The following is a 24728-nucleotide window of genomic DNA, read 5'->3' as shown; positions in this document are numbered from 1 at the left end:
AGACCAGTGGTATAATGAACCCACAAAATCAGCTAAACTTTTATTTTTGAAAAACAAATTCTTAATTAATTGATAGAAAACTCATGCATCAACATCTATTCATAGGAAACCTACCATTTGTCAGGCACTCAAAATTTTTTTAAAAGGAAAAATAATACTTTTTATTTTGATGAAGTTGTTGGATTGACTAAATAAGCAAACTAATTAAAATACAATTTCAATTGATAGTAGCATTTATTATATGACTAGAAATGTACAGCATCATGATTTGTCAGCTGTTAATGGGATTTAGGATTCCATTATTGTTATCTAACTACAAATACTATATGTCAAAGTACAAAAGAGAAATAAAATAGTATCAGCTATTTCTCATGAGGCAATCTTCACAGTTCTTTGCCAGTTGTTATGAATATACTTTAAAATCAGGAACAATAGTATATTAGATTATCCATGAAAAACAAAAATGTGCCTTGAAATGTGGTTCTGATTCTATTTTGCTGACACTAGCTCTTCCCATATTTTTCAGTGGGAAATCCCAATTTTTTGCTTTAAAGATGTACTCTTAGAGGTTATCTAGTCCAATGTCTCATCATCCACAACATATCTGACCTTTGCTTGGCTTGAACAAGTCTAGTGATAGCTAACTACTGCATAAGTAAGCCCACTCCACTTCTGGAAAGTTATAATGTTGAGAAATATTGTTAGATTATAATAGGACCTTTGTATTCTCAAAATTTATCCAATAAAGATGGCTAGATCATAAATGATTGATTCATAGATAATTTTGTAAGTGAACAAATGAATGAACGAATAAGACCAAAATCTGTCCATGATTTCAACCCCTTTGTTTTATTTTTTTTCCCATTCTGAAGCTATATGACTAATTCTAATTCTTCTTCTTTTCGATGTTTTAAATATTTGAAGATAACAATACTGTTAGTCCTAAGTCTTCTCCTTGTCATGTAAATATTTAAATTTCTAACAGCAAAGAATGAATCATGTTCCTCTCTCTGAAATAGAGATAAATGTGTAAGATAGTAGTCAAGTTATCAAACATTGTTAACTTATTAATGTATTGTTCTGGAGAATACAACTTAGACTTGCGGTTAAAATGCTCTTTTCACTCTTTCCTCTCATATGGGACCTTAGGATATACATGTTAGACTGTGTGGGTCTGCAAAGCCTTCAGTAACCCAGTCAGCCTTATCTTGGCCTGCTTTACATTCCAGGAAACCTAATATGGATTTGGGCAGCCACATTAACTCAGTGCCATAGATAAATGAGGACCAGTGAAAGCCAAGCTCTCATGGTCTCACCAATCAAATAAATCACTTCTCGTCCAATGGAAAAGACCTGATGAAAGGTAGTCAGAAGGCAACAATAGCTTCCTACTAGAAGTTCCTAATCTGACATGTGTTTTAGATCTTTCACTATCTGCATTATCTTCTCTGGAAAACCTAGTTAGTTAACATCCTTTTTGAATGTAGGACCCAAATCTGAGTACAATTTTTCAAATATGATTCAATTCTTAAGGAGGAGAGAGGTGTTATTTCCTCTGGTGAAATATATCTTATTTTAATTCCATCCAAGTTTGTATTGGCACTCTTGTTGATTATTAAAAATTATTTAGTCATAAACATTAAAGCAAATAAATCCCTATTCTTCTCTATAAAAACAGGTCTTAAACCAGTTCTCTAACGTATTATATACTTTTTGCGGTAAAAAACACACAACATAAAATTTACCATCTTAACCATTTTCAAGTGTACAGTACAGTAGTGTTACCTGTGTGAACATTGTTGTGCAATAGATATCTAGAACTTTTTCTTCTTGCAAAACTGAAACCCTATATCCATTGAACAACTAACTCCTCTTTTCCCCTTTCCCCCATACCCTGGCAACTACCATTCTACTTTCTGTTTCTAATAGTCTGACTACTTTGGATACTTAATATAAATGGAATTATGCGGTACTTGCCTTTTTGTGACTAGCTTATTTCACTTAGCCTAATGTCCTCAAGCTTCATCCATGTTGTAGTATGTCACAATCTCCCTCTTTTTAAGGAAATAATATTCCATTGTATGTATATACCACATTTTTTCATTCATTTATCTGTAGAGAGACACTTGTGTTGCTTCCACTTCTTGGCTATTTAGAATAGTGTTGCTATGAACATGAGTGTGCAAATATCTCTTCAAGATCCCGCTTTCAATTCTTTTGAATAGTTACCCAGAAGTGGGGTTGCTGAATTATATGGCAATTCTACTTTTAATTTTTTTGAGGAAACTTACAACATACTGTATTTTTGAAAATGATTTTAAAACCTATGGTCAGGATTTTTTCCATTTATTACTATTATATTGTATCTTGTAAATCTCAAAATCTTCTACAGTTTCAAAATTTGGATAGATAGTTCTATAAGTCTTATCACACATATAGATTTCTGTAACCACCATCACAATCAAGATACAGAATGATTAGATCACCCCCCAAAAGCTCTTCATGCTATCCCTTTCTGAGCACACGTTTGTCTGTGTTTTATGTCTGTATTTTGACCTTATCTCCAGAAATTTTGCAAAGCTAATTAGTTTGATGAATTGTTTGTTTTTAGATTCCTTGGTATTTTCTACATAAATAATCATGTTTGTGGATAAGGACAGTTTTATTTCTTTCTTTCCAACCCGTATGGCTTTTCTTTCCCTTTCTTGCCTGCTGCACTCACTAGGTCTTCTAGTATGACGCTGAGTAAGAGTGGTGAGAATTCACATCCTTACCTTGTTCCTCATCTTATGGAGAAAGCATTTCACCATTAAATGTTATATTAGCTGTAGGTTTGCGGGAATGCCCTTTCAGGTTGAAGTAGTTTCTTTCTATTTCTAGTTTCCTGAGAATTTTTTTTTCTAGAATGGATGTGAAATTTTGTCAAATGAATTTCCTGCATCAATTGAAATGATCATGTGGTTTTTCTTATTCAGTTTGTTAATGTTGTGGATTGCTTTGATTGGTTTGAAAATATTGAACCAGCCTTACATTACCAAGATAAAACCCATTTGGTCACAATGTATTATTCTTTTCATAAATTGATGGACTTAATTTGCTAATATTTTGATGAGAATAACTGCATCTGTGTTCATGAGGGATAGTGGTTTATGCATATACTTTTCTTATGTGACTTGTGTGATTTTGGTATAATAGCTAATTCTGGTTTCATAAAATGATTTGAGAAGTGTTTCCTCCTCTTCTATATTCTAGAAGAAATTATATAGAATTGGTATTATTTCTTCATTAATTTTTTTGTAGAATCTCCAGTGAAACCGTCTGGGCCTGTATATTTCTATTTTGAACGGTTTTTAAGTATGCATTCAGTCTATTTAATAGCTATCAGACTATTCAATTTATTTCATTTTGGGTGATTTTTGGTAGTATGTGATTTTTAAGAAATTGATCCATTCATCTAAGTTGACACATTTATGTACATAGAGTTTTTCCTAGTATTCTCTTATTAACTTTCTAATGTCCACGGGACCTACAATAATACTCTTTCTTTCATTCCTGATATTGGTAATTTGTGTCTTCTATTTTTATTTTTCAGGCTTGATAGAAGTTTGTCAATTCTCTTACTGAAAGCTTTCAGGATCTCTTTAATCTCAGTCGTTGTATTTAATGTGCTGGGCACCTGGTGAGCTCTTTAAATCTTAACACACACGTCCTTCTGTTCTAATAATATTTTTAAATTATCTTGGATTATTTCTTTTCCTCTTTTTTTTCCTTTTTTTTCTTTCTGTAACTGCTATGTCAGATATTGGACCTTGGGTCTTCTAACTTTCTTATTCATTCTGTCCTATTTTCTACTTCCCTCTCAATTTTCTTAAAGATTACCTCATCTTTATTATCCTTACATAATGTTTGGTTTTTCATTTCAGCTCTCATATCTTTAATTTCCAATAATTATTTATTTGTTCTCTCATGTTCCTGCATAATATCACCCCCTTTTGTTTAATGGATTAAAAATTGCGTTTTGTCTAAGGGTATTAATGATAGAATTTGGAAAGTTTTCTTCTCCCATTTTACTCTACTCCCAAAAAGATCCCTTTTTTCTATTTTTTTTTTGGCTTCTATCTTTTATAAGTTTTCTTCAAAGGTCTCATATCCTTTGGTTTTCTGCTCATATTTAAGAGTATGAAACTAAAAAGCTGATTAGAAGCTCTGAGTGTGTGGATGGGTCTTGTCACCTTGAGCATTCTGTAAAGTGATTTGGTTTGGCTGTTTCTTTGGGGAACTCTGATGTCAATTAAGTTTGGGGCTTTCATCTTAACTGGTTAGATTCCATAGAGACAAATCCTCCAATATCCCGCCTGGTAGTTGAATTCCTGGCTGCCAGCCTCCAGGAGCAAAATGAAGGAATAGAGTCGGGACTGCAGCATTCTCACTGAATCCAGCTGTTTTCAATACAGTGCTTTCTGCACTCCCCTGTACCTGGGTTACCTAGTTCAAAGAGACTCTGTTTAAACCTCTCCAAACAATAAAATTCCAGTCTTCTGCTAGCGTAGGGTTGGGAGATTTGCCTGGCTGTCTAAATTGAGAGAGAAAGATCTAGAAATGTGATTGGCTTTTAAACCAATACTATTTACTTTAACAACTTGATTCTCTCTTACAGAGGTACCTGGTGCCTTTTCAGGATGTTTCAGTGTAAATTGGACTGGTTCTCAGTTTTTGTCACTGCCAGTTTATAATTATGTTTTCTCAGTAGACACTTACCATTTTCATTCTGCTTTCCTGCTCACAAAATTTCATCACTGATTTTTTCCTTTCCCATTCTCCCCACACTCATTTAGTTTTGGGAGAGAGAGAAGGTTAAAAAATACTTTAGTTATCTTTTTAATGTGATTTTTGGAGAACAGAAAAAGTAGCTGAGTGTGTTGTATCTGCTAGTTTTACCTAAAGGCTCCTGATTTTACTTCATCTTTAACTGTACTATGTTTTCAGAGGAATGTATCAACCAAGGTAATATTTATTTTTATCACTATTATTCTATATTTAATATTCTAGTCTAATATTTATTCTACTACTATTATTTACTATAATTGTTAACACATTTTTCTAATCTTCATTTCACAGTAAACAACCCCTGACATGAGCTTAAGAAATTTCTTTTTCCACAGAGGTTGCACTAATTTGCAGTCCCACCAGCAGTGTAAGAGTGTTCCTGTCTCTCCACATCCTCGCCAACATTTGTTGTTTTGTGTTTTTTTGATAGAGGCCAATCTCACTGGGGTTAAGTGATACCTCATTGTGGTTTTGATTTGCATTTCTCTAATGATTAGAGATGTTGAGCATTTTTTTATATGTTTGCTGGCCATTATTCTGTCTTCTTTTGAAAAGTTTCTGTTCATTTCGCTTGCCCATTTGTTGATGGGGTTGTTTGATTTTTTCTTGTTGATTTTTTTGAGTTCTAGATAGATTCTGGTTATCAGCCCTTTATCAGATGTGTAGAGAGCAAATATTTTTTCCCATTCTGTGGGCTGTCTATTCACTCTAATGATAGTTTCCTTGGCAGTGCAGAAGCTTTTTAATTTGATTAGATCCCACTTACCTCAGAGAGCTAAAAATAGAAATACCATTCGATCCAGCAATAGCACTATTAGGCATCTACCCAAAAGAGCACAAAACATTCTACGATAAGGACATCTGCACCCGAATGTTTATGGCAGCACAATTCACTATTGCAAGAATGTGGAAACAACCCAAGTGCCCGTCAATCCATGAGTGGATTATCAAAATTTGGTATATGTTTACAATGGAATATTACTCAACCATAAGAAATGACAGTGATCTAGCACCTCTTACACTTTCCTGGATTAAATTTAAGCCCATTATCCAAAGTGGGGCACCACAAGAGCAGAAGAACGGGATCCATTTGTACTCACCATCAAATTGGTATTAACTAATCAACACATAAATGCACATATCAGAACAACATCTATTGGATGTTGGGGAAGGGGGAGGGTGGCGGGAGGAGGGAGGAGGAGGGAGGAGGGGACGGGTATTTGTATACACAAGGAGTGCAATGCGCACTACCTGAAGGATGGACATATTTGAAACACGGACTTGGCGGGGGGAACCAAGGGCAACACATGTAACCTAAACATCTGTACCCCCATAATATGCTGAAATAAAAAAAAAAAATTAAAAAAAAAAGAAATTTCTTTTTGTTGCCCTAAAGCATTTTTAAGTATTCTTAAATTTTATAAAACATAATCTATGTATTGAGTCAATATTTAGTAATCATCTAACATGTGCCAGAATCTGTACTAGGTAGTGGGGATACTGAATTAAAAGACAGACTTGCCTTCTAGGAGTTCACATGCTAAGGGAGAAGACATCCAAGTATGTATTCTTTTAAATGTTATATGTGGTAAGAGTTACACCAGAAGGTTTAGTATTCTAAGAGATATATAAAGGAGCACCTAATCCCACTAATTTATGCTAAAATGAAGACTTAGCACATTGACTGCCACACTAAAAAAAAAAAAAATTTTTTTCCTTGGAACCACAGTGTTTTATTAAGAAAATAGAATAAAAACTTTGAAAACAAAATGATCCTTTCTAATTTAATGAAAAATTTGTTATTTTTTTATTGTTTTCTGTGCATGAGTTATATGCAACTTGAAACATAATTCACATGGCTCCCAAGGTGAAGAGACATCGGAGTTACTTATACTTCACGAGGCCCTGGGCTCAAAACTAGCATGAGTTAAACACAACTCACATGACAGTTAATGTGTTAAAAGACAAACAGGATTATCACGGTGCATAGGGGATTCCAGATGGATAGCACAGCTTGGGCAAAAGTATATGGTGGTATCAGTGACTTTAAAGGATATAAATCTCCACTCTTTTTAATTTGACAGTTTTTTTCTTTAGATATCTCAAATGGGATTGCACCATCCTGGTGAGGAAAGCATAACACTAGTATTTTCACTGTAAATTTTTTGTAGGAGAAAATTGTGATACATTCAAGCTGATAGCAGAGCTAGAATTAGAATTAAAATTTTGGTTTTCTGATTGTCATCTGAATGATCAATCATTAGATAATTCTAACTCCACATTCTGAAGCTGTTAGTCCCTTAGCTGTTTGATTTTTCTCAGTGTTGTGTATAATTGCAGTAATAATAATAATTAACATTCATTCTAAGGCTCACACTGTGCCAGGCACAGTGCTAGAACTTTGTGCACATTATCTTATTAAAAATCTTTAAAACGGAAGACTATTCTGAGACTTAAGGAGGCTAAGAAACTTTCCCAGGAACACTCAGCGACAAGAGGTGGATACTGGGTTTGAAGGCAGGTCAATGCTCTTAGCCAATATGCTACTACATTATAAAGGTATTATATTAGTTAAGCATAAAATCTAAAATTCCTCTATTTCACTTTAAAACACTCCAGAGTCTCATCCAATCATCCTTACACACTTTAGCTAAAATGAATTCCTCTTAGTGTTCAAAGTGATCTAGGCCATATTTTCCATGAACATTGCATTCTCATTTCCCATTTTGTTATTCAACAACAACAACAAAAATATTTTAAGCAGTTACCAGCTACTAGGCACTGTATTAGTATTGGCTTTAAAGAAATAAAAGATAGGGCCTTTGCCTTTAAACAGATCATAGTCAAGACAGAAGAAAACTAATGACTATAATGTAGCATATATTGTGCTTCAATTAAGGTAAATCCCCCCAGAAGCCAGAAGAACAAAAGGAAAAACACCTAATTCACTCTGAAGGGATGAAGGAATGTTTCAAAGGGAGGTTATGCTTAATCTAAATAAATCTTAATGAATAAGAAAAAGTCAGCTAGATACAAACAAAAAGAAATGAGGGGCCAAAGGCATTATAGACAGAAGGAACAGCATTTTAACAGGCTTGAGGGAGCATGTATCTAACTAGTAGAATTTAAGACTAAGTGTAACTGAAGATGTTTAAAAATCACTTTCTCAGAGAGGCTTTTCTTGACAACCCCCAGATTTGATAAATTGACTGTTTCAGACTCCTATAGCAAACTTTACTTTCATTCTTATTGTGAAACTCATCACATTTTGATTAATTTTTCACTGATTCTCTTCCCTACTGGTTGTAAAGATCATATCCATCCTGTTTACTATCGATCCCCTGGCATTTGGCACATAATGGATGTGCACTAAGTACTTGTTTAGTAAGCAAAGAAGTGGAGAATAAACGTGGGGAAATGACAAATGCCTCAGTACAGATTGGGTAAATGGAGGCACATGCTAGGATATGGCAGGAGATGAACGAGAAGCACAAAGGGCCTTATATGCCATGCAAAGGACTCTGAAAATTATTATATCTGGAAGGTAACAGGGAGCCCTTGAATTAGTTTAAGTAGGCAAATGCCTGTTCCTGGTTTACATTTTAGAAGGAGTACTCTGGCAGCTGAGTGATGAGTGGATTGGTTTGAGAATGGTTGAGGAGAAGAAAAAGAAAGACCAGCTAAGAAGTGGTTACAATAGTCCTCATGAGGAATGAGTGGGAACTCACACCAAGGCCAAGACAATGTGAAATGGAAAGAAAGGGCAGATTTTGGACTTGTTGGGAAAAGAATCTACCTAACTTGCTGATTAACTGGATATAAGATTGGAATAAAGTTGATGGTGGTTGTCAAGTCACCATACTATGAAAGGCAAAGAAGGTTCGAAGAGAAAATGGTACACTCAGTTTGGGTCATACCAAGTTTGAGATATTTATAAGACAAATGAGCAGAGATGTCTAACAGGATGCAATGTCTGGAACACTAGACAGAGGTTAAGGCATAGATTTGAGCTATAGATTTGGAAGTCATCAGCATGTAAAGCAGCAGTTCTGAATCTTGGCTCTTCATTAGATCACTTGGAAAGCTTTTTGAAAATCTGGAACTTGATTTCTATCTTCATAGACTTTATTTAGTACTTCTGAGATAAGCTTGAGGTATCATTGTTATTAATTTGATTCTGATGCATTTAAGAACCACTGACGGGTATTTTAAGTCATGAGTATAGATTAGATTCATGTTTTTCCAACAGTAGATTGCACCCAGTAAGGGAGATTGAGATTAAATTACCTGAAAAATTATGATAATAACAACTATAATTTATTGAGCACCTATGGCAGGAACCATGCTAATGACTTTATATTATTTCCAGTGGAAGGGAAATCAGAATGAGGTACAATGAAATCAATGAAAGTCAAGTCACACCTCTTCCATCAAGTCTTCCACAGTAGTTTCAATTTACCTTGATGTCTCTTATCTCAGTTTGGCTTTTAGAATAGACTAATTTATACATAGCTATCTAATTTAGGTGTCTATATCCTGAAGCAGTATAATGCAGTGGTTGAGGGCAACAGCTCTAGAGCTAGACTTCCTGGTTTAAATCCCGTATCACCCTATCCTTTACTGGCAATTTTGACCCTAGGCAAGTTACTAAATTTCTTTTTTAGTATATTATATACACTTAAAGTAGAATGTGTGTGTGTGTGTGTATATGCACATATATGTATTAAGTATGTGTATATATAGTATGCTTTAAATTTGTGTGGGGTGTGTGTACACATATTTGTAGCTTTCTCCTTGACTTCACCTAGTTCAGTGGGGATAATTATAATAGATAATATTTATTAAGCTAGGCACTGTTTAAAGTATTAATTCATTAATTCGTTTTATTCTCATTATAATTCTGAGATTAACATGTTAGTATCCTCATTTTACAGATGACAGCACTGAGGAAAAGAGAGATTAAGTAACTTTCCTAAGGTAAAAATTGCCAGCAGAATTTTATGGAACTGGAAGATATGGGATCCAAACACAGGAGTCCAGCGCTAGAACCCAGCTCTTAACTCCTGTGCTATGCTGCCTCCCTCCACACTACACAATGAACTTAATAGATTCTTAAGAGATTGAATTCAATTTGGAAGAAGAAAAGAAATGGGTGGGAATAATGGTATACATTTATATGTGGAACATTAACGATATACTTCATTAGAACCTATTTCTATTGCCTTTTAGAAAGAGGAGTTATTTTAACTTATTCTTCTTTTTGATATTCTTTTATCATAATTTTTAAAAGGCTTGGGGTAAAGAAAGGGTTCTTTTTCCCTAAATGTCTTTTATCTGCTTTTTGAGGAAGAAAACACTATTTAAATGTTTAAATGTTTTAAAGCAACTCAAAGCCGAGTGATACCCAAGGTGTCTTCCAGAAATGAGTCTATGATTCTAAAACGAGTACTAAAAATTTATTGGGCCCCTAACACATGTATGGCTCTTTCCCAGGCAATGTGAAGTCACAAGGATTAATAAGAATGACTTCATAAAAGCTTTTAGAAAATAGGATTTTCAAATAATGCAGATTTCTACAGGAAGAAACAGAGTATTCTCAATTATATGGGTCTCCTTTTGTTCTAAAAATAGAGTCAGAAGAGCACCTGTGTCTGGTTGAATTGAAATTCAATTCACCCTTCTTGAATTCCAGGAGTTTTACTTCTGACATATTTTTTATGGATGATGTACTAAGTGAGAGTATTAGATTCCAATTTTTTCACAATTACCACGTACAGATGACATCTTCCTGGGTCTGATACCAAAAGTCATATCCCAGCTGTCACATCTCAAGGAAATCTGGTCTTGGATATTACCCAGATTTTTTTCTAACCTTGAGCAATACTGAAATGCCTCTGGTGTATGGAGTAGAAGGAGGTAATATTAAAAGTATTAGCAATGATGGTTTAATTTATCCTTTCTAAATCAACAAAGAGCAAAGCTAAAATATTCAGTGACTCCGTGATTAGAAATAGCAATTTCTATTTCCAATATTCCCTAAAACAAAGTCCTTTTTATCCAAATATTCACCATAGTGACATGAGTATTCATTGTATTAAAGTGATCCTACTAGATTGTCCTTGCTCTAGGAAATGTCAAAAACAAAGCCAAAGCTAAATCAGATTACCTACCAATAAAATAGCGTTTACATCAGGGACAAGCAGGAGGTCTCTTAGGATCTGAAATCTAGGACTTTTTAGTGCTTGTGGATAGGCTGAGAAATGCTCTCACGTGCAATTCTGATAGAGAATTTTATTAAAATCCTTCATTTTGCTTCTACCCCCTACCTTGTCTACTAACTACTAAATCTACTCAGGAATTTAATTTTCATTTTCAAAGTCTCAAGAGGGTTAGAGCTCTGAAAACGACTTCAAAATATAGGTACTGCTCTTTTGTTTTTTATTTTTCCCCAGGAATAAGTAGATCAGCAAAGAAATGTTCTCAGTTTAGAAATCATAATCTAACATTCAAGACTCTACACTATATGGTCCTGACAAACCTTTCCTGTGATAGTCTGAATTACCCCCACTGGACTATAGGCAAAATGGACTATTCGTTAGTACTCAAGCATATTATTTGCTTTCTACCTCCTTACCTTTAATCATGCTGTTTTCGCTGCCTGAAATGACCTTTTTCCTATCTTGGCCAGTCTTCAAGGTCAACCTCAGATGCTACCTTTTTCACACATCTCTAACTCCCCATACCCTCTCCTCACCCTTCCCCACTTAGTGTGAAATATTCTGCACACTGAACTCCAGCAAAATAATTTGTACCCATATCATCTCTCTTTTGAATCTCTACGGCAGTCACTACTTTGTACATTGTTATAGTTACTTGTATAATATTTAGTGTTTATAACTCACTATTTGCGACCTACTGAAGGCATGGATCTATTAATCTTTATATCTTTGCCCAGTACAGTGCTTGCTAGAACACCACAGGGCTTTGTATTGTTGGTTCGTTTGTTTTAACAAATTGTATTATTCTGAGATTTAATTGACTCTCTGCCAATTTTGAGGAAATAGCTGCATGTTGAGGAAATTGCTCAAGAGAAGAGAAAATAAAAGATGTGACAAAATGTAACATTTAAGCATTTGAATTTCATCCAAAAAACAAATTACTCACTTGTACTTAGGAGTTTATTGACAATTTTTAAGCAGATAGATGTTTTTACATTAAATAATCACCAGCAATTCAAAATATAATACTCTCTCAAATAGGAAATTGAATTGTTCTATTCATATACATAGTACTCTATTTATAACATATTTAATTTTAATCTGTCATTTAGAATAAAAAATATTCACTAATAAATAAAATTACTAAAACAGTTGTGTTTAATTTTCAGTGAAATTTTTTTGTCCTGGACATTTTTGAGGACTAATAACTCAGATCATTAAACTATGTAAACTTGGCCCCATTATTTTCTTTAAATCTCAATTTTTACCCCTTAATTTTGATCTTAACATATAACCAAGAAAGACCTGAAATCACTTTTGAATTTGCCCAAAGGCCTAGTAATCTTTCTGTCATGAATTAAGCAGTTGTTATGTTAATAATATAGGAAAGCAAAGGATCTACACACATACAATCCTAACAGTTTAAATCAGTCTAGTAAACAAATGCAAAAAAACCTTAAATACAAAATTTTTCATCAAGTCACAATTCTTATTGTCAGTAAATGTTAGAATTTAATCAGATATAGAATGTGTTCTTTGCATTTTTATAACCATCTTTATTTCAATGTGGCATATGTTTTTGGCTGAATTTCTTATTCGATAAGGGGAGTGAGGGAGAGGGAACAAAAATAAATTGCATGACTATTACAAAGGCCTGCCAGTAGCCCATCCTACCTCTTAGAATGCATATAATAAAATCTGTCAACGAACGATGTTGACAATAATGTGCTTGTTACATGACAGCTACTATTATAAGTGCTTTTTATACGTTAACTCACTTAATCTTCACAATGACTCTTTGAAGTGCCATTGTTATCCCTGTATTACATCTGAGGAAACAACCCAACATCATACAGCCCGTAAGTAGTATAGCTAAGATTTGAACTCAGTGAACATGGCAATCCAGACATGGAACCACAGAACTACTATACAGCCTCTTACTGCATCCAACTCTTACAAACCAGAAGAATTTGCAAACCAACTTTCTATTGTTCTAGTACAAGAAAACAGGCACTTTGTAGGCACTATTAGGCAGCACATCCCAGTTTGGGATTCTGGAGAAACAAGGGTTTTGCATCTGCTCTACCTTCCTCCCTGCTACTTGCAGCAAGCATACTAGTATGAAAGAGAAGAGACTAATGCCTGACTGTCCTCCAGTCAGGGGCTAAGGTCTATTTCCATACTAGTTGCTCCCAATCCCGTTTCTTAGAGCCTGAGGTGAATACTATTCTCCCCGTTTTATTCAAAGGACTCTCTAAATGACCTAGTTAGTATCAGACACTTCTACACTTGCTACTCTTTATTTCCAAAGTTTAATCCCCATTAACATTGAATAAAGTTAAGTATTATGGAAAGAGGTCAAAACCGCTTTCCATAATTACCATACCTAGCCTGGGATTAAACTGGACTGGTTACATCCCTATTTTGAGCTAATTCTTGGGGTCCCTGCTTCTGTCTCCTACCAATGGGCTAGGTTCACCTTCATTCTGGCTGCAGTAAGAGGCTGTATAGACACTGACAATGATGGCTTCTAACTATTTTATTGATTCAGTTTATAAAGCCCTGATATAACAAATTATGCATTCTAAAAGAGTTGTCAATAAAATTATGGAATGCACAATGATACAGTTTGACCCAAACTTTTATTCTTCTAATACTAAGAAATTTACATGAGGAAAAAAAGAGTTATATGTAACTCATCCTAGGATTCATCAGTTTATAGATTAAATTAAAACTGATTGTAGCATACCACTTATGAAAAGTCAATTCAAAATGTGAGCACAGTTCATTGCATACATTTTCTCATAATCTCCCAGAAAGCAGGAAATGACTTTTTCCTTTCTCTATTCCTTACAACACCAAATATAGTATTGTGCAAATGATCAGCTCTCACATACTGTTTATAGAATTGAAGAATTACTCAAATAGTTGTTTACAGACAGCCTACCTTTAGAAACTTTTATGATGTATAATGAAATGCATGTGTAAAATAGTACAGACATGCAACTTTTGTAAAAAGATGACCAATCATTACTGGGCAGGTTTACAATCAATTTTATCATTCAAAAGGTCAAGATCATCTTGCCACATAGGAAGAAAAGTTGACCTTATATTTAAATGTCTGCTGCATTTAACCAGTCTTTACTTTTTAATGGAATGTATTTTTGACATAGTAACAGGGAAATTTCTCTCTGATTTGTAAAAGAAAGAACAATTCTAAGGCACTAATTCTTTCACCTTACAAAATTATTGAAATATTCTCATTTGAGTGCCACTAAAGGAAAGTAACCAAAAATCTTTATGGTTTGGTTCTTTAGAAAGGTCACAATCACAGTGAAAAATAGTAGAATGCTGTGAAACCAATATCTAGAGGAATCCAAAAGCAATGCCAAGAAACAGAATGTACTCATGGTGACTAATACATGCAAATACTGGAAATAAATTCTAACAGATTAAACAGGTTTTGTAGCAACTAAAAGGTATATTCAAATCATTCCAAAATTAATCAAGCTTAAGAATATGGCAATCTTCCCTATTAATAAGAATATAAGCTGGTTAAGTAGCCTGAATAACATACAAATTATAGCCAATATCAGTAGGTAGAATTTTTTCTATGTGTTTTTAATTAAAAAGGAGAAACCCCTTAACTGAATCAATTCAGTTTCAGACTTCCTTAAAAACATTCTTTTTTAAATCTATGTCATTTCACCCTGATGAGGCATTAAATCATAATCATGCTATAGAATCATGAAGACAAAACTATCTTTCTGTTGAGGAATGCTACATCATTTTTGTCTCTTTTTGATCATTTAATGTGAAGTATCTGACAAGTGCTCTAAAATTGAGGCAGAAATATGTGTAACACCAAAAAAATACATATTTCCTTCAAAATCTGAATGTCAAACATAGGTAGTTTCTTACCCGAGTATGTAATTCCGAGGATATGCTATAATAAACCAAAGTTAAATGCATTGTAACCTGAGAGGTAAAAATAGTTTAAAATAAATACAAGAGTTTCAGTACAAAATTGATATATAAATTCAAATCCTTTGCTGTGATGATTCTCTATTCTTTGTAGTTAACATGTTTAACATAGTCAAGTCTTTTCAGTTTGAAAATGAAAGTAAGTAAATGCCAAAGCTCTCCGGGTCAAAAATCTTCAATAACCTTAAATGCTACGAGCTTTCTTTGTGGAAAAACAGATTTATAATCTGCTTTCATCTATGAGCAATGCTTTAGCAGCTATCTACAGTAAAAGCACTAAGGACATAAGTGTTTCAGTAGATCTGAAAAATGATTAAAACCAGTGCCTTTTAAAACAGCTCAGATATTGCAATACAAATTTCAGGAAATTAGCTTATAGTCCAGATGCTGATAAAATGAATCTATTCACCAAACTTTTATTGCTGTGTGGCATACTACAATGGTAGCAGCATTGATCTGTATACTTAAGAACTTCCAGATAATAAAAAATATTTGTAATATATCATGATTTGTAAGCAGCTAGTTATTATATACTCTTATCAGTTTGATCAATTTATGCTATTTTTATCACTTCAAGTAAAAGATGTAAAGTGATTCTATTCAGGCTGAATCTGGAAAAATCTGAAGAGCTCCAAACCTTACTTTTATTCACATCCAAAAAATCTCTTCCTTTACCCCTCACTTCCCAAAAAAAGCTAACATAAACACAAACACAGCCATGCACACACACACATACACACACATTTCTAAAATTCAGATTGTTTAGCTGCTGTCCATTACTATAAATATTACTTGTTCAAATATCCTAAGGAAAATCTGACAATAAACAATTACATTAATGAATATATTCTAAATGAGTAAGAACTAGAAAAGACAACAACCCTACATTCTAATAGTATCATCATAATTCACGAGGTCATACCTGATGACTTAGAGATTGAAAAGGCTCATATGTTCCAGACCGCAAGACTTTTCTATTTCCAGAAACCCCTAAAGATTGCATTTCCTGTCTTAAAGAAAGGTAATCACAGCCATCTCTATCTCTCAGCATCTTCAGGGCTAGTGAAGAAAATATCAAACAGCAAATCTGTCCGCCAGTATCTGTTTAAGCCATCATCAAGATATCAGATCTCATATACTGTTTATCATCTCCTCTATGTAGTTACAAACATCCCGTACTAAGAGAGACTGACACAGTTGTATTTGCTGATGCTGCTAATGCTGTCTGAAAACAGTAAGCTTACTGCTTAGAGCAATTCTGCATCATCCAAACAGAAAATAAGCCACATCCTTCAGGTTTTCCATTTCTGCTACTATAAAGATTTCACTTGCCATGGAGAGTTTGATATTTTTTTCAGTCCTTTAAAAATAAACAATGCTCTATTTAATTAAGTTTCTGACGTGTCTGTTGCAAATATCGTGTTAAAATGTAAATTCTTAATTATTAGGCAGCTTTCTCAATGTATGACTAAGCTTTAAGCTTTATGTTTGACAAGCAAAATTATACTCTCTTAAAGGAATCTTCCCTCTAAACTGCATGTATTATCACTTATCCAGCCCATCATAATTACAAGTGCCTAAAAATGAAGGATTTTTATTCTGTCAATATTTGATAATTGTGTATTACAGTAAATAGATACGTAAATGCATATTCACTTTTTAATTTTCAGGAACTTCACTTGTATTTAAGATTCTTCAGACTAACATACCTTTTTTATTTGTGCTTAATATATTCTTCTAAAGAGTTTAACATGCAAAAGATAATGTGCTATTATCAAATTCCAAGATTGCCTGGTTAAACCTAGGAATGAAATCTATGTAAGTTATTGGCATTTTTATTATGAATTTTCACTGTCTCATTCATCAAGATTCTAGCAATGCTTTCTTTTATCACAACATAACAGAATCAGAAAATTTTAAGATTGATTAGCAGTCTGATGATAGAGAATCAATATTCTGTAAAATTATAGTTGGAAATGCTTTCTCTTTATCATGTGGCGAAAGGTTATATTTTAGGAATGAAGAAAACAAAAACCAAAAACAGACTAAGATAATAGTCAATTTAACTAAATTCAAAATTAGGACATCAAGTACAACATATACTACTCTAAAACAGCCCTCATGGTTATATACAGTCTGAATTAATGACACTAAAAACACTTTCTTCATATGCCTGTGAAATAAACTAATTGGTATTTGATAATAGCTAAAGTGCTATGCAGAAAATGTTTTAGATAAATAACAATAATAAATCAATATAATTTCCCTTCTCCCCCTCACAATATTTAATGAGTATGATATGTATTATCCTGGAGATTAGTCACAATGAATCTTAACAAATTGGGCTTCTTTTTTTTTTTTTTTTTTATTCCAGGCTTTTGTGAGGGTACAAACATTATGGTTACACTTTATGTCTTTGCCTCACCCAAGTGCAGGTTAAAGGCATGCCCTTCCCCCCCTACAATGCTCCCCGTGTCCTTTAGTTGTGGATGTACCCCCCCATTCCCCTAATCCCTAGAGAGTATTTCTGCCATGTGATCACCCTAGTGTTGATCAGTTAGTACCAATTTGATGGCGAGTACAAATGAATCCCATTCTTCTGCTCTTGTGGTGGATAATGGGCTTAAATTTAATCCAGGAAAGTATAAGAGGTTCTAGATCATTGTCATTTCTTATGATTGAGTAATATTCCATTGTAAACATATACCAAATTTTAATAATCCACTCATGGATTGACGGTCACTTGGGTTGTTTCCATATCCTTGCAATAGTGAATTGTGCTGCCATAAACGACTGATCCACACTATCCCTTTACAGAAATTACTGCCTCTAACTGTATAGGTTCAGACATAGGGCTTGGTATTTTGGCTATATGCATACAATGACACACCTGGATGAAAAATCACATGTAGACAAATATGATTTAGTTATGCAGTATTTATCCTCTTATCGTAATCAAAATAGGTACTCATTCTTCAAGACCTCTCTCTCAATGAGGACGTCATAAGCCACACCATCTCTCCTTATATATTCATTCTTTCGTGTAGAAATATCCAGCATCTGCTATGCGTCAGGTACTGTATAGGTGCTGGGGACTCCATAACAAACACCAGAAAACTTGCTATCACAGAAAGTAAATAATTAAACAAGTATGTTTTGTTATGATTGAAAAATTAAAAAGGAGATATGAAAGAAATAGCAGGGCATCCTACCCTAACCTAGATATTGGAAAGGATCTCTCTAGAAAAGTACTGTAAAAACTATGAAGATCCTGAGCAAGTCACATTCAAGGAATAATAAATACAGCACGGTTTAGACCACAAAGTGTGAGAACACAGGGGAGAGATGAGAAGCCGAGGCCCAATTATGGTAAGCCTCGGGAGCCATTTAAAGAGTTCGAGCTTTATCCTTAGTGGGATGAGAAGCCATAAATATAACCAGTTTTGTTGTTTTAGATTATCCTGGTTACAGCAATTGGACAGCAATTGAGTAAAGCAAAACTGAAGGAAGAGAGACAAGATTAGGAGGATGTTACATATTTTTGATCAGAGGATGATGATGGCTTGAACCAAAGAGGAGGCAGTGGGAACGGAAAGAAATGAGTAGATTCCCGATACACATCTTAGTGAAAAGGCATTGAATGTGAGAAATGAGGGAAAGAGAAATGTCACAGTTTGTTCCTAATCTCCCACACTGTTACGGATCTCATTTTACAAGCAATATACTTGCATCACATGCTCTGGTCTTTATTTGTCCATTTCATGTGCATATGTTTACTTTTTATAAACTAGCTACAAAATCTTGCGAAAGAATATTTGCTTTGTATTCTTTCTGTGTTCTCTTATAACGTATATATTAGGAACAATCAAAGTTATTAAATGAATAAATGGGAAATAAGAAAATTGAATTTTCTTTCAGATATTTTGTCACAGCATGAATACAAACTTTGTTTTTACTCTCTGGATGTTATTAATTAGCATATATAATATAATTTTCCACAGTGTTTTCTTGCAAACACATTTAATTGATTGTTGCAATAAAAACAACAAACCAAGAGTGCAAAGAAGCTCTTAACGTCTCTATTATCTAGTTCTGCAGACCCCAACCCCCAGGCTGTGGACTAGTACCTGTCCGTGGCCTGTTAGTAACTGAGCCATACAGAGGAGTTGAGTGGTGGGCAAATTGCTAGCATCACCGCATAAGCTCCGTCTCCTGTCTTATCAGTGGTGGCATTAGATTCTCTTAGGAGTGCGAACCCTACTGTAAATTGCGCATGCGAGGGATCTAGGTTGCGCTCTCCTCATGGGATTCTAATGCCTGACGACGATCTCAAGTGGAGCTGAGGTGGTGATGCTAGTGCTGGGGAGTGGCTGCGAATACAGATTATCATTAGCAGAGAGGTTTGACTGCACAATAAATGTAATGTGCTTGAATCATCCTAAAACCACCCACCACCTCCCCACTCCCGGTCTGTGGAAAAACTGTCTTCCATGAAACCATTCCCTGGTGCCAAGAATGTTGGAGAGAGTTGATCTAGTTGATAAAATCTGTTTAAACTAAAAAATTATTTATTTACAATCTACTTAATAGATTATACCCACTTAATAGTAATTTAACATGACTAACCAATTAAAACTACAAGACACCTATTTTTCAGATAATTATTGCTCTGTAAAAAATTATTTATTCATACAATATTCTACTCATGCCAGTGTTATTAAGGTATGTTCGACAAAGCAGAATATCTCTATATTTTTTCTAACAAGTCTGTCTAACAAATGCTTGATTAAAGCGATGGAGAGTAGCCCAAACCTAGCAGAAGAACATGCTTGGAATGAATGGAGAGAGAGACAAAAGGGTGTGTCTTAGTCCATTCAGGCTGCTATAACATAATGCCACAGACTGGGTAGCTTATCAACATCAGGAATTTATTTCTCACATCTCTGGAGGCTGAGAAGTCCAAGTTCCAGGTGCCAGCAGATTTGGTGTCTGGTGAGGGTTATTTTCTCACTATAACTCCTATGACAGAAAAAAAGGGCAAGACAACTCTTTGGGGCCTCTCTTATAACAGCACTAATTCTATTCATGAGAGCTATGTCCTCTTGATCTAATCACCTCCCAATGCCTCAACTAAGTATATTAGTGATAGGTTTTCAGCATATGAACTTTGGGGGGACAAAAACATTCAAACCATAGCAGGGCAAAAAGCACCAATTGAGGGCAATTTTGTCTATTTAATAATTTGTGGAACATCATAACATCCCAAATAATAAAGGATTGCATTTTAAGAAGAGTAAGAACTTTATAATAATTACTACATGTTTAGTGCTCACTTTTCATCTGTCAGGGACCTTGTGATCCAATGCCCTCATTTTACAGATGAAGTAACTAAAATTTAGAGAAGTTAAGTGACATGCTCAAGGTCAGATAGTAGCAAAGCCAAACCCAGAATTCAGAATTCCTGTTTCCTAGTTTTCCCCTATATAAATCACTGTCTTTTAATTATGTTTTTGTAAAAATAAGCTATCTTCAGTAATTAAAATAACATTCATCTTAATATTGTTTTCTATATTTGTTAGGTTGGGAAACATAGTAAATACTTTAGAAAAAAATTCTATAAGAATCACAAGTTTTCTATATTAAAGTTCATTTTTATCAAAGTATTTACCTTTTATTTGTATTAAAAAAATGACTTACTTCAGAGAATACCTCTGAAAATACAAGTAATTCATTTTGTTTTATATACTACTGTTTTAAAAAGTATAAATTAGTTCAACTTTTCTAAATAAGTTGGTAAAATGTATTAAGATTCTTAAAAACATTCAATCCTATTTCCAGTTTGGAGAATCTGTCTGAAGGCAATAGCGCAGATTAAGATTTATGCTCAAAGATGTTTGATGCAACATTATTTAGAAGAGAAAAAGTAGAAATAAGAGAAAGATTAAATTATGGTACACTGAAAGTGTAATGCCATGTAACCATTGACTATTATGAACAAAAGATGTCAATGACAAAGGAAAATACACATTACAACAGAACATTAAATGGAAAATAAGATGCCAATGTATTTATGGAGTACAATCTCAACAATGTAAAATATACTGAAAAAAAGAGACAAAATATAGAATTTCTAAAAAATGGTCTCCCAGTATGACTCATCTTATAAATATACACCTGCAGACTTCATGTTTTTCTTATAAAAATAGGAACTAGTTTTTGAGGAGTATAGTGGGACAAATAGCCCCGTTTCTCATGTGCTTCCTCTTTTCACTAAAAATTTTGTCTGAAATTTCAGTCTAATGTTTTACTCACATTTCTGCTCCAATTTCATGAAAATATTCAAATCTACTTCTATTAGATAATCTACTTTTAAAAATAATTCTTTATGAGCCTTGCATATCATTTGTTATGTGCATATGATTGATTGTTTATTTTCACACTTTATTTATATTGAGCAAAAGCTGGTACAGACTGTTTTTGACAAATTAGCTCTCATACCAGTTTTAGTGTTATATTAAAAAAACGGGAAAAATTTGTGTCATGTGGCATGACTTTGTGTCACTATTTGTCTAACTAATTGTAATTTGATCTAAAGTGATTTTTATAAACAGCAGGACAATGAGAAGCACTGAGAGTACTGCAGAGTACCTACTTCTCTTCTTTAAGAAGTGGAAAAACTGTCTTATTTTCCCTTTTACAAGGAATATGGTTGAACATGGGGGCATAGGTCACCAAGTATATATAGTTTACAGCAAAACTATTAGGAAAGAAGACCATCTATATAGATGGTGAGGAAAATGAATATTTCTGTTGAAATCCTAATTATTGTGATAAATAATCACTGCTGCCTAATGGGGTAGGTGTTGTCAGGTGCCACAACACAAAGGTTAGGTCAGATGATGGATTTGTACTTTAAAAAAAAAAAAGAAAAGAAAAAAAAAAGGCCAGGCCTGGTGCAGTGGCTCATGCCTGTAATCCCAGCACTTTGGAAAGCTGAGGTGGGAGAATTGCTTGAGGCCAGGAGTTCAAGACTGGCCTGAGCAACATAGCAAGACTCTGTCTCTGCAAAAAATTAAAAAATTAGGCAGCATGGTGGTGAGGCCTGTAGTCCTAGCTACTTGGGAGGCTGAGGTAGGAGGATTGCTTGAGCCCAGGAGTTCAAGGCTATAGTGAGATATGATGGTGCCACTGCATTCCAGCCTGAGTGACAGAGAGCCTATCTCCAAAAAAGCAAAACAAACAAACACACAAAAAGGCTTTACATGTGTAAACAGGTAAAGAGATCAATATGCTAATATTGATCTATGATCTATGCTAATAGATCTATGATCTATTGATCTATGCTAATATCAGTATGCTAATGGAAACATCAAACTTTAATAATATATCATGTCTTTTTAATTCTTGTTATTAACAGATGCCATTTTTTCTAATTTCATCATAATACTACCAATTTCCTTACTAAAATTGTATAGTAGGTCACACAATAGAGGAAAATAAAAGATGTAACAATTTGCTGGATAATATTGATTTTGTATTTGACTAACTTTTATATCAGTTACAAAAGTACTTCACATCTATACAGACAAAAAAACCAGAAGATCAAAAAGGTGGGGAAATCACTCATCAAAGTCCATTATGCAGAAATAACCTTACTGATTTTTACTTGTAGTATTTTAATATACTTTTAAAATTATATTAAACTATTTATCTTGACCAAGTGTTATATTATGAACATTTCCCTAAGTCAATAATTATTTTTCTACAGCATAATGTTTAGTGGCTAAATGCTATTCTATCAAATAGAAGTACTATAATTTATTTAACCAGTTCCCAATTCTGAGTATTTCAGTTTTTTCCATTTTTCAGTATTATAAATAACAGTATAATAAATATCTTTGTATACACAGCTTTACATATAACCTCTATTTCCTTAGAATAAACTCCAATAAGTAAATGTACTACCTCAAAGGATTTTAACATTTTTGAGGCTTTAGATAAAAATTACCAAATTTCCCTTCAGAAAGGCTGTATCTATTTACATTATCCAACAGAAATATCTTGTTTCTTCCCCGTCTTGTCAAAACTGAGTTATCACAGAGTCTATATGTAGAATGATAGTCTCAATAAGTTAATATGAAAATAACAAAGGAAAACTGGGCATACATTAACATAAAGGCTTAAATTAAGGATAACCAAACCAAATAGAGTTATCTTTATAAGTTTTCTAAAAATAACAACAAAAACTCGGGATAAACAAACCTTCCTTGTTTCTATGCTTATAAACAAAGATATAATGATGGTCCCTAGGGAGTATACATAGGATTGTAAAGCTAACCAATAACTCTTCGAATACAAATTATTAAAAAATGGCAAAAGAGACTAATTAAAAACCAATGCAATGATAAATGTAGACTTAGTCTTTTTTTTTTCTCTGTGACATCTGTGGAATGAATGAACCTAGAGAGAGGAAGTTATTTAACCAGAACAATGCTATTTTACTCATTGAAACAGAAATACAGAAATCTGTAGCCTTAGGAAACCTTTCAAATGACTATCAGATATACCATTAGCCAAGAAACCCCTCAGGGAGACCAATAAGCCTCCAAAATATCATATGTAAAGGCACTATTTTTTAATGTGTCAACTTATTCCCCCCAAGCAAAATTTCAGTGCGAATGAGGGTAAAATAGAAATAAAAATTCATAATGTGTTTATTCTTTAGAAGTTTTCATTGTTAGAAAAAAAATAAAATAATGATCCTTTGAGTGAAATTTTTTGATAGACAGCTGTCATTAAAATGCAATCTTGACTATTTCACTTAACATAATGACCTCCAGTCCCATCTATGTTATTGCAGATGACAGGACTTTCTTTTATTCCTTGTAATGATTGAAATAATATTCCATTATGTATATGTACCACAATTTCTTTATCCATGCATCTGTTGATGGACAGTTAGGTTGATTCCATATCTTGGCCATTAGAATAGTGCTGCAATAAACACAGGAGTGCAGATATCTCTTCAATATACTGAATTCCTTTCTTGAGATATTTACTCAGCAGTGGGATTGCTGGGTCATATGGTAGATCTATTTTTAGTTTTTGAGGAACCTCCATACTGTTTTCCATAGTGGCTATACTAATTTACACTCCCACCAACAGCGTACAAGTGTTCCCCTTGTATGGATGTCCTCGCCCGGCATCCATTATTTTTTGTCTCAATAACCATTTTAACTGGAGTGAGATGATATCTCATTGTGATTTTGATTTGCATATCCCTGATGATTTCTCACTCATATCTGGGAGCTAAAAGAGTGGATCTCATGGAGGTAGAGGGTAGAATGGTGGTTAGCAGAGGCTGGGAAAGGTAAAGAAGAGGGATGATGAGGAGAAATTGGTTAACGTATAGAAAAATAGATGGAAAGAATAAGTTGTAGTATTCTAGTGCAGTAGAGAGATTATAGTTAACAATAATTTATTTTATATTTCAAAACAGCTAGAAGAGGCCAGCCCTGGTGGCTCACACCTATAATCCTAGCACTTTAGGGGGCTGAGGTTGAAGGGTCACTTAAGCCCAGGAGTTTAAGGTTGCAGTGAGCTATAATGATGACACTGCACTCTAGCCAAGGCAATAGAGCAAGACTCTGTTTGCAAAAAATAAAAAAAAAATAGCTAGACGAAAAAATTAAAATGTTC

The 24728-nt window shown here is 33.9% G+C and overlaps 1 protein-coding gene across 3 annotated transcripts in view; it reads right to left on the bottom strand.

Moving 5' to 3' along the window:
* SLC4A10 (solute carrier family 4, sodium bicarbonate transporter, member 10) overlaps nucleotides 1-24728 on the bottom strand; it is a 409333-nt gene that overhangs the window by 257703 nt on the left and 126902 nt on the right. The window contains exon 2 of one of the 3 annotated variants that reach the window (XM_012655843.1): nucleotides 15952-16088. The exons of the other annotated variants lie outside the window; for them this stretch is intronic. Within the exon in view, the coding sequence (XP_012511297.1) occupies nucleotides 15952-16080 (129 nt within the window). The 5' untranslated portion in view covers nucleotides 16081-16088. The remainder of the gene's footprint in view (nucleotides 1-15951; nucleotides 16089-24728) is intronic. 3 annotated transcript variants of the gene reach the window in all.

This window comes from Propithecus coquereli, unplaced genomic scaffold, assembly GCF_000956105.1.
Source record: "Propithecus coquereli isolate 6110/MARCELLA unplaced genomic scaffold, Pcoq_1.0 Scaffold49, whole genome shotgun sequence".
In the NCBI taxonomy this organism is placed as follows: domain Eukaryota; kingdom Metazoa; phylum Chordata; class Mammalia; order Primates; family Indriidae; genus Propithecus; species Propithecus coquereli.
The sequence above is the reverse complement of the archived record's forward strand: the minus strand, read 5'-3'. Positions and strand labels throughout refer to the sequence as shown.